At 40.5% G+C, this 14,596-nt stretch overlaps 1 protein-coding gene across 3 annotated transcripts; it reads left to right on the top strand.

Moving 5' to 3' along the window:
* The first annotated feature begins 1 nt into the window (after nucleotide 1).
* Nucleotides 2-13,758, top strand: LOC127615328 (integrin alpha-6-like). 3 transcript variants are annotated; one of them, XM_052087091.1, is made up of 25 exons: nucleotides 2-390; nucleotides 1,403-1,524; nucleotides 1,603-1,682; nucleotides 2,515-2,785; nucleotides 2,940-3,059; nucleotides 3,124-3,337; nucleotides 4,263-4,459; nucleotides 4,867-4,955; nucleotides 5,055-5,182; nucleotides 5,984-6,073; nucleotides 6,153-6,217; nucleotides 6,538-6,683; nucleotides 6,912-7,058; nucleotides 7,134-7,255; nucleotides 7,350-7,506; nucleotides 7,931-8,005; nucleotides 8,303-8,382; nucleotides 8,462-8,536; nucleotides 9,273-9,375; nucleotides 9,471-9,644; nucleotides 9,716-9,829; nucleotides 10,220-10,330; nucleotides 10,404-10,508; nucleotides 11,060-11,185; nucleotides 12,371-13,758. In XM_052087091.1, the coding sequence occupies exons 1-25, from the start codon at nucleotides 233-235 to the stop codon at nucleotides 12,440-12,442; spliced, it is 3,141 nt and encodes a 1,046-aa protein (XP_051943051.1). In that variant the 5' UTR covers nucleotides 2-232; the 3' UTR covers nucleotides 12,443-13,758. The 3 variants fall into 3 exon arrangements, with proteins under 3 accessions (XP_051943051.1, XP_051943040.1, XP_051943052.1); XM_052087080.1 differs by having other exon boundaries at nucleotides 7,925-8,005; XM_052087092.1 differs by having other exon boundaries at nucleotides 247-910; nucleotides 1,165-1,524; nucleotides 7,925-8,005.
* The last annotated feature ends 838 nt before the right edge of the window (nucleotides 13,759-14,596 follow it).

Genomic DNA, 14,596 nt, shown 5'->3' with positions numbered 1-14,596 from the left:
CGTGCCTCACGTTTGACTTCCATTGTAACATAAATACGTTGAATATTAACTCCAGTTATCAACTCATAAAGTTGACAGGAGCGGCGTTGGTACTGCGATGATGAATGGCCAGGTCACCGCACCTTATTTGTCTGTGCCAACAGTCAACACTCACAATGGCCAACCCCTTTTATATGAGGCTCTTTGAGGCCATACAAGTGTTAGTTAGATCACGAGACAACGCATTCTAATCATGGAAACGTTTTGGTACATTGTGTGTCTGTGGAGCGTCAATGTCGCTGCTTTCAACCTGGATATCCAGAGGGTCATGGAGAGAACGGGACCCCAGGGCAGCCTCTTTGGATTTTCTGTTGCTTTCCATCAACAGCTGAGTCCCGCCAAAAGGAATTTGTGAGTCTGTGGTGACATTTAATGTCTTGAATTCAGTTGTCTTGAGTTTTTTAGTATCCTATAATGTCCCAAAAGGAAACATGGCTTGCAGATAGGTTAAAAAGACATTTTAGAAACAGTCAATGCAATGTACAGCTGTGAAAAAAAATTAAGGAAAGGTACGCCATACGGGCAGGAATGTATGATTGACATGCTCATAAACTGAATATAATAGTTAAATCTGTCTTTTTGTGTGAGGCTTGAAGGAAAATCAAATTGTGGATGGATTACTGTAATGTAACTTTATTTTGGAGTCAGTTGACCTCAAACGTCTCCAGTTGGCTAATAATGCTGCCTTGTCCTCTAACTGGAGCATGAAAGAGGAAGAACATCACTCATATTCAGGCCTCCGTCCATTAGCTGTGAGTTTATTTTCAGATACTGTTATTTGTTTTGAAATTGTTGAAATGGGTCGCGCCTCCGCTCTCTCTGAGCTGCTCCATCTCTATGTTTCTGCCTGGTCCCTCATGTCAGATGGGCAGTGGCGTGCGGTGAGGTTCATGGTTGGTGAGGCACTGACTCCTTTAGTGTCAAATTTATAAATATATGAAGCTAAAAGGGTAGCTTATGCAATTGACTAAACATTATATTTGCGACATGCAGATATACGGCTAGCAGCACGAGCCAGTTGCATGTATCAACCCAGTTTGTGATGATTGCGCAATGCAATGCGTATTCAGAGGTGAGGCTCTGCCCCACCTGCCTCCCCTGACCATACGTCCCTGCAGATGGGAGTATAGCATTTTTGTTTGTGGTCCCATTCTTTCCAATGACCTTGCTCTGCACATCTGACAAACCCCCTCACTGTCCATTTTGTGTGGACTGATCCTCTTTTCCGTCACCCTGGTGCTGCTAGACTAGGCAATAAAAGCCAAGCAGATTGAACAAAACATTGGTCAAATACATCTGTTTACTGTCTACATTCAAATAACTTTAGAAATAAATAATAATTCCATTTTGTGTTTGTCCTCAGGTTGCTGGTCGGGTCCCCGAAATCGAAACATCCATACCTGGGGAATGTTACAGGCGTTGTCTATCAATGTGATCTTCGTGTGTCTTCCGAGCATTGTCAGCCCATTGACTTCAACCACGAAGGTTGGATTGCGCTTTTGAGTGTATCAACATGACAGTTAGCCGTAAAGACGAACTTCAAACAAATGTCTGTCATTACAGAGTTCCATGAGAGCAACGGGATAAGCGGCCAGTGGATGGGAGTCAGAGTGACAAGCCAAGGCCCGGGTCAAAATGTCATGGTGAGGAAGCACACCCCATTCCCACATATAGACCAAGTGTTTTCAAGGAGCTACTGTATGTTATCCGGTGATTTTTGTCCTGGTGGAAACTTCCCAGACTATAACACACAAGAAGGACCTTTAGTCCTATCTACAAACACTTGCTTTTAAAAAATAGATGGCCATCGTGAAGCAAGGAACTGTACACTGCGCTGTTTGCCAGAATTTTAGAGGTTCACAAGGCTGACTTTCACCAGCTCCAGATGAACTTTGACCCAGTGACTGTTGGTTTATACGATTGGAGTTCAAAGTGTAGCTCAGCTTTTTTTCCATTATGAACTGGAAAAGGCTCCATCTTTCCCGTTATCATGATCATCATGTCAACAGTGAAGGACCCTAGAAATGAATGGGTAGAAGCTACCCCCCACCACCACTTTCCATTTGGAGTGAGCCCCCTGGAAAATATCTACCTCAATCTGAAATGTGATCAGGCAAGATGACCATCAGATGACTTGGAATCTGGACTGGGCAAACCATGCAAGGCCTTACATTATTCCCAGAGAAGGGTCATCAGCAGCTTTCACCCAAGCACACCCTGAGAGAGAAACAATCGCCAGGCTCCAGTCCTGTGTGTACTGAGTCAGGGGGTTCTCAAACTTTGGAGTCCAGGCCTAAACATAAGCAAGACAGTAGGTACACACTTTTATAAATGAAACAAAATGAAACAAAAATTTACACACACACTTTTTTTGTGTGTGTGTAAATTATTTTGCAGACAGCCACTCTACCGTTCATGTCCTCTAGTTAGTGAACCACGGTGCCAGTCAATAATCCTAACATCTTTCTCTTACAGACTTGTGCTCATCGGTACCAGCAGTGGAGCCCAAGCCCAGGGCTTTACACGCCTCGCCTGGTAACGGGCCAGTGCTACATTTTAGGAGATGGCCTGCAGGTCGGGACAGAGGAAAGGACGTGGAGGAGAGTGGTTTGCGATGCCGAACACCTGAACAGGCGTCAGAAAGACCAGGACTGGTTTGCGTACTGCCAACAGGGACACGGTGCATCTTTTGCTAAAGACAACCGATCGGTGGTTTTCGGAGCACCGGGCGCTTATCAATGGAAAGGTATAATATAACGATTTGATTACAGTGAAACCTTGATTTACAACTCCAAAAACTTGTAGGTTGGGGCTCTTATTAGTCAAGGTCCCATTGTATTGTTGTTCTCATTATGCAACATTTTGCAACTCTGAACGTTCTCGTGGGATTCTGTCAAAAGGAATAGTGCGGACGGAGCTGCTGGACAACCTGGACATCTTTGGTGAACTTCCTCGAGAGACCGGCAATATTGACCAATTTAACTCCAAACTCATTCCTCTACAAAGAAACAGCTACCTGGGTTAGTTTGTCACCCGAAGATCACAAGGAAGCCTTCACTTTCCTATAATTTGTACTCATTCCAGGATTCTCCACCGACTCTGGGATGACACTGCTCCAGGGAGGTGAGCTTACCATCGTATCGGGAGCACCCAGAGGAGGATACAGCGGTCAGGTGGCCTTTCTTAAGGCAGACCCGTTGGCAGAGAGAAGCTTGTCTGTTGAGTTGGTCCTTTCTGGTCCGGGGTTGGCCTCCTCCTTTGGATACGATCTTGCCGTGGTGGATCTCAACAATGATGGGTTTGTTTTGTTGTTCGATAAACTTAATGATCCACATCCTTTGCACGTATTACATCATGACAGTCTTAATATTGGACGGCCTGGTAGTTGAGTGGTTAACACGTCCGCTTCACATTGGAGAGCTGCAGGGTTGGATTCCGGCTGCGGCCTTCCTATGTGGAGTTTGCATATTCTCCCCGTGCCTGCGTGGGTTTTCTCCGGATACTCCGATTTCCTCCCACTTTCTAAAAACATGCATGACAGGTTAATGAAGCACTCTAAATTGTTCCTAAGTGTGAGAGTGAGCGCGGATGTTTGTTTCTATGTGCCCTGCGATTGGCTGAGGGTATCCCCCGCCTACTGCCCGAAGACAGATGGGATTAGCTCCAGCACCCCCGCAACCCTAGTGAGGATAAAGCGGTTTGGAAAATGAATGAATGAATGAGTCTTAATATTTGCACAGTGCTCCCTTGACTTACGAGTGCATCACCTCCAGAGTTTTTCAAGTTACAGCCCATCACTTGGTCAAATCGTTAAATGCTTACCGGTAAATACAAAATGAGTACACTCACAAGCAGCAGCTGTAGACCACAGTTCACGCCCAACCGCTCACATGCACACTAGCCAGCCAGAACCACTCCAGCTTCTGACATCAATGAGTACGCCATTCCCTTTATAAGGCATGCATCGAACACACAGATACTACAGTTCATACAGTAACTATGCTTAAAACCAGTTCATTTTTTTGCAATAAACTGTTTTTAAAGAAACTTTTTTGTTGGGCTGGACACAATGGAATTTCAATTCATTTTAAAATGGGGGGGACTTATTTGACACAAGTAAATTCAGTTATGATGCTTCATCACAGAACAAATTGAACTTGTTGGTCAAGGTACCTCTGATAGTAGTTTTAAGAGGTAGTTTGTAATGACAATCCTACAACCAGGTGGGAGGACCTTGCTGTGGGAGCACCCGAATTCTTTCTCAAAGATGGTGCGATTGGGGGAGCAGTCTACATCTACATCAACAACCAAGGAAAAAAATGGCAGGAAGTGAATCCAATTCAAATCCTTGGCCGTAAAGATTCCATGTTTGGACTCGCAGTGGAAAACGCCGGCGATGTCAATCAAGATGGATATGGAGGTGGCTGTCATTCTGTTTCACGAACTCAGTATTGAGCCAACACATAAGATTTTGCTGTTGTTAATACTGACGAGGATTAATGTTTACAATTTGAGAGGAAATGTACTCATAATTTTTAACACAACCCAAACCACAAGATTATTGCTCAGGATCATTTTTACAAAATGCCCAACAGGCAGGCTTTTGCTTACATTTAATAACAAGGGAGAGAAAAAGATCTAATCAAACCCAATTATTGGTGTGTGTGTGTGTGTGTCTGTGTGTGTGTGTGTCTGTGTGTGTCTCTGCGCGCGTGTGTGTGTGTGTGTGTGTGTGTGTGTGTGTGTGTGTTAATAGATTTGATAGTGACAAAAGTTTGTTATTATCTAGTTCTTCATATATTTTACACGCAAATTTCATAATGACAGACATTGCTGTGGGAGCGCCATATGACGGTTCCGGTCGAGTTTACATCTACTGTGGCTCATCAAGTGGCATCAACAGAAAGCCAGCGCAGGTGCAGTTTCAAGTCACATTTGGGAGTATAACTGCTGAATTTTGATTTAGGGATCACTGTTTTATGAATGATCGACAACATTTTCATGTTTACTGACAGGTGCTCTCGCCAGGTTCGAGAAATATCACGCTGTTTGGATATTCTCTGACGGGTAACTTGGATATTGATGACAACCAATACCCTGATTTGGCTGTTGGATCACTATCAGATATGGTCTTCGTCTACAGGTGACACCGTTTGGTTCGAAATCTTTGATGTAATTCACGCTGAGCGATGTTGATTTTTTTTTCCTTTATTGCGATTATATGTATTGCAATTGCGATTATCTTTTCAAGGTCATCCCATGTATTTTTTAACAAACACAAGCAATAAATAAACCTGACTTACAATAAACAATATCAAATATACTCCAATAAATAGTTTGATTTTATATGTTCGGATTACATTAAAATAAGGCAAACAAACCATGAATTAATATGAAAGACAATATATCCATTTAATTCAATTCGATTTGTTAACTGACTAAAAACTTTGACTTGCAGTCTGTTAGGCAATCACAAAGACAACTTTGCAAAATGCTACCAAACAAGCTTGGCGGAAACTTGAATCGGTAAATCATTTACGTTTCCAACAATCACAAACATCTCTTTAGCTTAACTTTTCTAGACACTATATCAATAAATAAAGTCGCACTTTGTTTTGCCCCAAAATTGCAGTCACAATAATTGCATTCAGCAGCATTAAGTCACTTTGAAATTGACAATTGTTCTAAAACTACCGGTAGTTGGAATACAGTGCAAGTTGACGACCAACACATCAATTTAGGAGTTTTCCAAGTTATGAGCTGTCAAGACTTTGTGACGTTGCCGCTAGATGGTGACAGATAGTCACAACATCTGCCCATCATCTCGCTCACATATGAGAAACAAATTAATTCAGTTCCGAGACATGTGGCGAAAAAAGCTCTAAAGTCAAGGCACCACATATTTTATGACCTGATTTGAAACATTTGTGTGTATCTGTTTCAGAGCTCGGCCTGTGGTCAGTGTCAGCAGCACTCTCACAATAACACCAAATGAAATTGACGTAGCAAAGCAGCAGTGCAATCAGCGTACATGGTAAAAAAAAAATGCGGGAACCTAATTTCACTTCTACGTTTTTTTAACCTTGTTGATTTGACGTCATGTTTTCCATCAGTTATTTTGCAGTGCAGGCATGTTTTACCTACTCGGCACATCCAGCGTCATTCAACCCCAAACTGAGTGAGTTTTCTTTTGGACGATTTTTGATATGGCACTGTTCTTTTTCCTGACTTGAGTTCAAAAGGGGAAAAAAATCAGGACAAAAAGAACTCATCTAAACTCTAAATTAATGCTTTAAATTCTGTAAACATGGATTGATGTTATATATGTGCCTCAATATTTGCATGATTTATTGTGTTTTGAGATGGTAACAAGTGACACTGCACAAATAATCCAAGTTGAAATGTTATTGCCGCAAAAGAAAAATATAGGCAGAGAGAGAGAGAGAGAGAGAGAGAGAAAGAATACATTTGCGTAAAGGTTCCATTGTTCCTCGGTAGCAATAAGATTCTCGATCGAGGCTGATGCAGCGAGGAGGAAATCCAGGCTTCACCCTCGAGTGGACTTTCTGGGTTCATCTCAGGGGACATTGGAGCTGCCTGGCCAAGGGAGCAAAATCTGTGTGAACACCAAGCTCCGACTTTTGGTAATGTTCCACTAAGGTCTTGAGTGAGTGTGTGTGTGTGTGGGGGGGGGGGGGGGGGGTAGTCTGGCAACCTTGTTACAATACTGTTCATTTTTAACAGCTCATCTTGTCTCCATGCTCATGGTCGATAATTGCTTCCCCATAGTCCCTTTCGTGTACTGTGCGGTCTTACTCTTCTTGCTGTGTGTCAAATCCTGGTTATCGTGAAGCAAAACTCTTTGGTTGCAGCTGGACACTAGAGACAGGTTGCACAGCATCCCAGTCTCCGTCACTCTGTCTTTGCCGAGCTTAAGTCCAAAGGCGAGGACAAACGTTGAACTGCCTGACGTTACTCCTGTGCTTAACCTCTACCAGGAAAAAAGCCCCGTGTCAGAGGTACAAACATCTATGTGGGAAACTCAAGCCAAGTTTCATTATGCTTGAGGACTATTTGCTGTTTGATTGTCCTAGATAACCTTTATCAACGAAGGCTGCGGCAGTGACAACGTTTGCCACAGTAACCTGGAGCTTCAGTATATGTTTTGTGCAAGGAAAACCCAAAAACATCAGGATGTTTTCCAACCGCTGGTCAGGTGAGGAGATGATGGTCTCACAAAAGTAGGAGTACAAAAGTAAAAGGAGTCTTGTCTTGTCTTTCACTTCAAACAATGTGTGTGTTTTCTTTAGAGAGGACGGTGTCGCAGTCATCACTCCTTCTGGTGAGGACGTGGCCTTGGAGATCATCGTTAGCAACTACGACGGGGAGGACGCACACCAGAGTCACGTGGTCGTCAACCTGCCAGATCTTCTTCGCTACTCCTCTGTTGTTTACACCTCAACGTCGGTGAGTGAACCGCAAGTCACAAGTCAATTTTATTTGTATAGATTTTTATGTTGTTGCAAGTAACAGTGTAGAAAGCCAGTGTTACGGTAATTTTAGCATTATGGCTTTAGCATGTATGCTAGGTGTGTTAGCTACTCTACAGATAGGTTAACAACAAACTGAGCTATTTAATTGGGGGGAAAAAACATTCTGAGTAAATAAAAGTAACAGGGTTGCTTTGGTATTCGTGTCATGCTCACATAATGACACGGATGAAAAAAAAATAGGACTAATAAATACTGTTTACAGTTCATTTTAAAAATCGGGGGAGGGCTCACAGGAGACTACTTAAATTCCCATACAAACAAAAAATATTGACTGAATCCGAAAATGTAGAGGGTGCCATACAGTACAAACATGAGTTTTGTTTTACCACGAGACACAGGTGACATGCTCGGTCAACGACAAAGGAACGGTGATCGACTGTGAGCTGGGAAACCCTCTTCAAAGAGATGCTCAAGTGAGTGTTAGGGCAGTGATTCTCAAAGTTGTGGTACGTTGTTTCACTCTTATGTGTGATTCATTTTAATGTATTCAATTGAATTGTTTCTTTTATGTGTTTCTAATTCTATAGTTTTAATATATTAACCTTTGTTATTGACATATTTCTAATGGGTAGGTTGTTGCTAATGCTGTACACACCAATGTGACACTATTTTTAAAAAATGCTTGTACACCCACTTTTGTTACCAAACATGGCCCACTGCAACTTCTTTAATCTGTCTGTTAATGTATTTATTGTTCCTTTTCTTTTCAGGTTAAATTTTATGTCATGCTGACCACAACTGGCATCTCCCTAAGCACAAAATCTGTCAACATCACATTGCAACTTCAGACGTAAGTAAAGTATTTCTTACGCTGGCTTTGCTGTATGCGAATGTGACTAACGTTATAATTTTACATTCTCGTGATGTAGGACAAGTGTGCAGACCTTAGAAGCAGTCGAGGCTACAGCCAAAGTAGTTTTTGAACTGGGGCTGCAGGTTTATGGGTAATTTTTTGCATTTCTTTATCGAGTGTACACTATGTCTTCTCTTTAAATTAAATGGAAATGCCATTAGTCTGTTCTCGTACGCCAAAAAAAGACAAACGATTTTTGTAACATTGCTTTTTAATAAGGCAAGTAGCAATTCAACAGTATTATATTTCATAAAAACATGTAGTAACAACTTAATAATAATTCAATGGGCATTGTGCTGGTCTTTCTAGAATACATGTAGACATGCTCCCCTGGATTTTATGATTGTACCGAGAAGGAGGCTGTTCTTGTTTTGCAGAGGATAAAGAACATATGCTAGTGTCTATTGTTGTATACTCTGAATGTGATGGTACCACTCGTGTTGAAAATTAAGTTGTTTAAAGGTTTATAATTATCATTGATGCTAGCTTTGTTAGCTCATCTATGACGTTTTGCATTATGTGTTAGCATTGAGCTAGCAGAGTTTTGTTTGACAAAGTTCATGTGATTTGGTTCAATGCACAAAGTGGAATTCTCTTTGGTTTATGTTTTTTAACAATTGAGTTCCCAGGTTTTTTTAAAGTCAATGTACCACTGTATCCTGTACAGTATATGTACTCACTGGAAACTACATTAGGTACAGAGTCACGCTTCAATCAGCTCACAGTTTCATTAAACACACACATTATCGCATCAAATACTGTATTTTTTGAGTATATATTTTTTAAATGTGATAATTTATCTATTTATTTTATGTAATTCTTGTCAGGCTCGCCAAACCGTCTCAAGTGTCACTTAGTAAAGGCTTAGTGGGCAAAAAAGTTGTAAAATCTTTTGATGACATCGGAACCCCAATTCAATTTGAATTTAAGGTATGATTCTCCTGTGTCCCTTTATTTAATTTATTTTCTTATGTTTTTATGTCTTGTGACCAGGACTAAATGAATTTTATTGTCCTTGCATACAGATAACAAACCAGGGCAGGTCTCTCAAATCGTTTGCCAATGCCTCCCTGGACATTCACTGGCCAAAGGAGAACACTGATGGGACACGACTGCTGTACTTGACTCAGGTCACTAGTGCAGGAGTGCATTTCGTCTCCTGTACACCCACTGACCAAATAAATCCTCTGAAACTGAGGGTAATTCAGTTCGAGTAATTATGCATTATTCAACTTGGTTCATGTATAACTTTAATGCGTTGGACATTAAGGGTCAGCACGGAGCCTCAAGGGAAAGACGCGAGGCTGAACACGAAGGCCAATATGATGCCCTCTCCGCTGCTGGATTCTTATTTCTTCCATCGAAAAGGAAATACAAAACCCTGGTGAGAATTACCAATTGGTGTTTTCATTACTGAATAAATTAAGAGTGGGCCAGCCCATTCATTGTGTGCATGAGACTGCATGCGCGCAAGGTGGACGCTAGCTAATTGAAGCACCCTAATTGAAAAATGTTTACTTACCTTACTTGAGCATAATACAGGAAGTGCTATGTTCAGTGTGTAAATGTTGCTAATTTAGCAGCGTTCTTCCTAGATATCATTTGTGTGTTTGATTATTTGTCCTAGGTTTTGCTTCACTTATCAATCTATATTTGGTTATTGTTTCCTTTCTAATAAACCATACAAAAATTCAGTTGCTCATTGGACTGGTTCCCACAAGAATTATTGATCAGACAATGAAAACTTCAGAAATTACCTTTTTTTCCTCCACAGTCCTGCTCCGATGGACTCAAGTGTGAGGAGCTACGCTGTCCTGTCGTGGGATTGGACAGCACTGCACTGATCGTTCTCCACGCACGCCTTTGGAATTCTACTCTGACAGCGGTGAAAAGCTTTCTGACCATATATTTGAAATTCATTGCACCGTTAAAAACAATGCATGATGTTTCCCGGGCAGGATTACAGCTCTCTGAATTACTTGGACATTGTTGTTGATGCAGCTCTCACCCTCACGAACTCCCCAGAGAACATTGGACTCCCAGAGAAAAGGCTTCTCACCAAGGTCAAGCTATTTCCCGGATTAACTACTTTTTGTTCGACTTTTGGGGCCTCACAATGATATTTTATGACAACCTATTATTACACTTCAGAGGCAAGTTGTACATTTGAGACCCGGCCGGGCCTTCAGTAGAGACTGACCTGACTTCATCGATGTGTTTTGCTTGTTGAAATTTGCTTGCTCTGACCAACCTATCAGGGAGAGAAAAATGCAGACCTTAATGAAGGCTAACGAGCCGGCCCTCTGAGGTGAAGTTGTAATGTCATTGGCTTAAGCAATTTTAATGGAGTTTAAGGAACATCTTTCAGTACTACTGATCTGCAATGAGTCTATTAGATAGACATGGCGACACAGTGAAGCTAACATCTGATTGGACAAAGTATATTCTCCACAACACGTTCATATAAGCGGTGCAGCTGAGTAAAGCGCAAACAAATTAAGAGAATGGACTATTGGGAATCATTGAATTTAATTTAATGGAGCAAATACAGTATTAGAATTTTAATTAGCAGCCCACCACTTTGAGGCTCATTCATGGACATCGTTGTGTGCAGGTGAAGGTGACAGTGTTCCTGGAGCGAGAAGATGAATATTTCACAAAAGTGGCCTGGTGGATCATCTTCCTGACAGTTGTCGCCGGCCTGTTGCTGTTGGCTGTCCTCTGCTTCTTCTTGTGGAAGGTAACAACACGGCATGATTGCATCAAGTCGGGGGGTTCTAAAAGGATATAATTGTAGCAAACTAGCATATTGATTTGAGTTTTGTAATACCTGCCAAACACTATTTATACAGTTTTGTGAGTAGTCCTCGCAGTAGTTTTTCTTATTTACAGCTATATTTGTGTCACTTAAATAAATAATTATTGAGAAAGTGCATTATGTTGTCATGTGTTTTTCAGTATGAGGGTATTTTTTTTTTACGTTACATTTGATTTTATTTAGGGACGTGCATTTCAAACCAATTTTTAAAAAAGTTAAATATTTTTTCTATATTTTTATATACCCTATTTTCCGGACTATAAGTTTTTTTCATAGTTTGGCCGGGAGTGTACTTATACTCTGGATCGATTTATGGGTGAAATTATGGGTAACATTATTACTGTATATCATTTTACATTTTATTTTCACATTTAACCACAAGAGGCTGGTCTAGACCTGTGTTGATAAAACCACGATGAGTCTGACGTAAGCGACATAGAAGAGGAAGCGCTGCATCGTCTACCTCCGGAGTTGGTGGAGTAGTTTTAAAGAGACACAGAGGATGAAGATTTCATTGGATTTAGTGATTTGGAGTGACATTGATGGTTTAGTGAATTTGTTAGCATGTTCTTAATGCTATAGGTATCTGAATAATTCTTAATGACTTGACTTGACTTGACTTGACTTGAACATACCAGGCACGTTCTCAGTTTGTTGTTTATGCGTCATGTAAGGTTAGCATGTCGTACACTTATTCAGCGTGTTGTTTTTTTATTTAATTTTTATTTTAAATTGCCTTTCAAGATGGCATGTATGTTCTTGGTGTTGGATTTTATCAAATAAATTTCCCCCGAAAATGCGACTTATACTCCAGTGCGATTTATGTATGTTTTTTTGTTCTTTATTATGCATTTTATTGCTGGTGCGATTTATAATCCGGAGCGACGTATAATCCGAAAGATACGGTAGTTCTGTATGGTTTTTATGTAAAGAGATCTCAGTATGATTGTGCTGGTCTACCTGATGCGATAAAATCCATGACGTAGTTTCCGCTGACGTTTTTTGTGAACTTGAGTGAATGTAAGAAATTGTTTAAATGTCACAGCTCAGTCGTTGTCAAGTGAGGATGTCATTCCTGATGTTGGTTTTTTTTTTCCCCCTATCTAGCGCGGTTGCATAAAGTGTTCGACGTGCAACCACAAGTCATCACACATGAAGCTGGAAAAACTAAAAGCCTGAAAGAAGAATGCAGGGTGAGCGGATGATATCAACATCCAACGTCGTATTGTTAGTGGCCACTGTCAATCATCCGACAAAGAACTGTACACACACATACCGTCAAAATCAATGTGGCTTTGCAGATTTTATTTCATTATTTTAATGATGCAAAAAATATCACTTGTGTGTTCGTTCAAAACAAAGTGAAACAACAACATGAAAGACAATTGTGCTTTCGAAGACCGTTCTCTTTATCATTTGTGTACAGTAATAGAGTGTATCACCATAGGACAAGATGAAAGGACAACAACACTGCTGCTCTACAGTGGAACCTCCAGAGTTCAATTCAATCCATAATGCTTGTTGACTTTCAAAATACCATATGTACCCTTGAAACACTGTTCTTTAAACATATTGCATCCCCATATTCCCTGGGGGATTGGTTGGATTGGGCGGGTTGTTTCTGGTGGCCATGACAGATCCTTTTCAGGCCCCCATGGACAAGCCTTCATGATTATGAGACAACACAGGGTTGGGTGGGGAGGGACGGGAGATATATAAACGTTACAGGCCGTGTTTTCCGTGGTTGCCCGTCGAGACATTTAAACTCTCAGATCATGTTCCACAGTTGTCATGGTGCAGATAAAAAACGTCGTCGGCCATAGAAAATGTTGCACGCTACCAAAACTGACCGTACATAACAGAGTGTAACACAAGTAATACATTTGATGGTCTGTAGTGAGCCAGACAGCATATTTATCTCACATTCTCAGGGATGTGAGATTATTAATTTTTTAATATTGTCCCATGGTATACCACATTTTATGCATTGGGGCTCTTGTGGCCGCTGGGAACGTAATGTAAACAGCGCTTTAACATGACTGCTAAACTGAGATGTCTCCACATGTCATCCATCCTGGGTGGGTAACCTTTTTCCTATCGGGAACCATGTCAGTATTAATGGTCCTCCCAGAGCCAGATCAAATTCATAATGAAATATTTGATGAAACATGGAAACGTTGTGAACAAATGCTCATTTGTATGGATTATTAATATTTGCAGGTTAAATGTTGTAGGGCTTGTTATAATTTCACGACATGTATATGGCCCACGAGCCACAGATTACCTACCCCTCATCTATATATTGTTTTTCTCTTGTCATTTCTGTACTCCTTTGGGTTTATCACATGTACATTCCGAGTTGTACAAACAACACTTTCCACCTCTTTCTTTATCAAAATACATTCGGCACTGGATGAAAATTAACTCATGAACAGAATTTGTACCTCATTCACTATCTTCATATTTTGTTACTTTTAGGAAAAATACATAGAAAAGCGCAATATTATACAAAAAGCATACAAACATCTGCTCCACATGACCACAGAAAGAATGGAGGAAAAAGAAAAGAAAAAAAGCACATGCAGCACACAAAATATACAAAACCTTGCACTCTTGCTAATAATGTCAATTATTAACTTTGTTGTTGTTCTAATTGGTTGGCAGCAATTATTTTTACAAGCGGATTAACACAAACACTTCTTATAGAGAGTAGAACCACGATTTCGATACATCATGGAAAAAAACAAACCCTTTGGTGTTTTGTTTTTTAACAGGCAACCCTGAACAGAACAGTTAAGTACAAGTAGTTAAATACAGTGGTCCTTTGACTTACTTCAGCCCATTTTTTGTTTAGATTTTCGGGAGACTTTTGGCAGATTGTGAACAATTCTTCCCCCAAAAGGTGGCGTCAAGCTGTTTATTATCACACACAGTTAGTTGGAGTTTACTGTCAAAATAAACAAAACAAAGAACGAAACCTGTTTAAAACAACAACACAGCTTTGTCTTAGCCTGCTAGCCTAATGCTAACACACACATGAAAACGCTTTAGAGGTGCTTAAAAATGTTTTTATGATAGTCTTGTTATTGATCGTTAAGTGACAGATATTTAAACACAAATTGTGAAGCAATTGGGGGGGAAATATGATTTGTGATACAAGATTTTTGAGTTACAAAGATGGTCAAGAGTGAATTAACCGTGTAAGTCAAGGCACCACCGTACAGAGGTGCAACTCAATAAATGTGCAACACTACTTATTTCAGTAGTTAAATTCAAAAGGGAAACTCTCCTGTTATAGAGATTAAGAACATTTCATGATGTTTCATTATTTTG

Source organism: Hippocampus zosterae, chromosome 1, assembly GCF_025434085.1.
Source record: "Hippocampus zosterae strain Florida chromosome 1, ASM2543408v3, whole genome shotgun sequence".
Lineage (NCBI taxonomy): Eukaryota > Metazoa > Chordata > Actinopteri > Syngnathiformes > Syngnathidae > Hippocampus > Hippocampus zosterae.
The sequence above is the reverse complement of the archived record's forward strand: the minus strand, read 5'-3'. Positions and strand labels throughout refer to the sequence as shown.

Excerpts from the sequence above, each read along its gene's own strand:
- LOC127615328 (XM_052087080.1), top strand. The coding sequence starts at position 233 with ATGGAAACGTTTTGGTACATTGTGTGTCTGTGGAGCGTCAATGTCGCT. Across the intron at positions 3,060-3,123 it reads ACAAAGAAACAGCTACCTGG|GATTCTCCACCGACTCTGGG; the intron begins GTTAGTTTGTCA and ends TACTCATTCCAG. Across the intron at positions 9,830-10,219 it reads AAAGGAAATACAAAACCCTG|TCCTGCTCCGATGGACTCAA; the intron begins GTGAGAATTACC and ends TTTCCTCCACAG.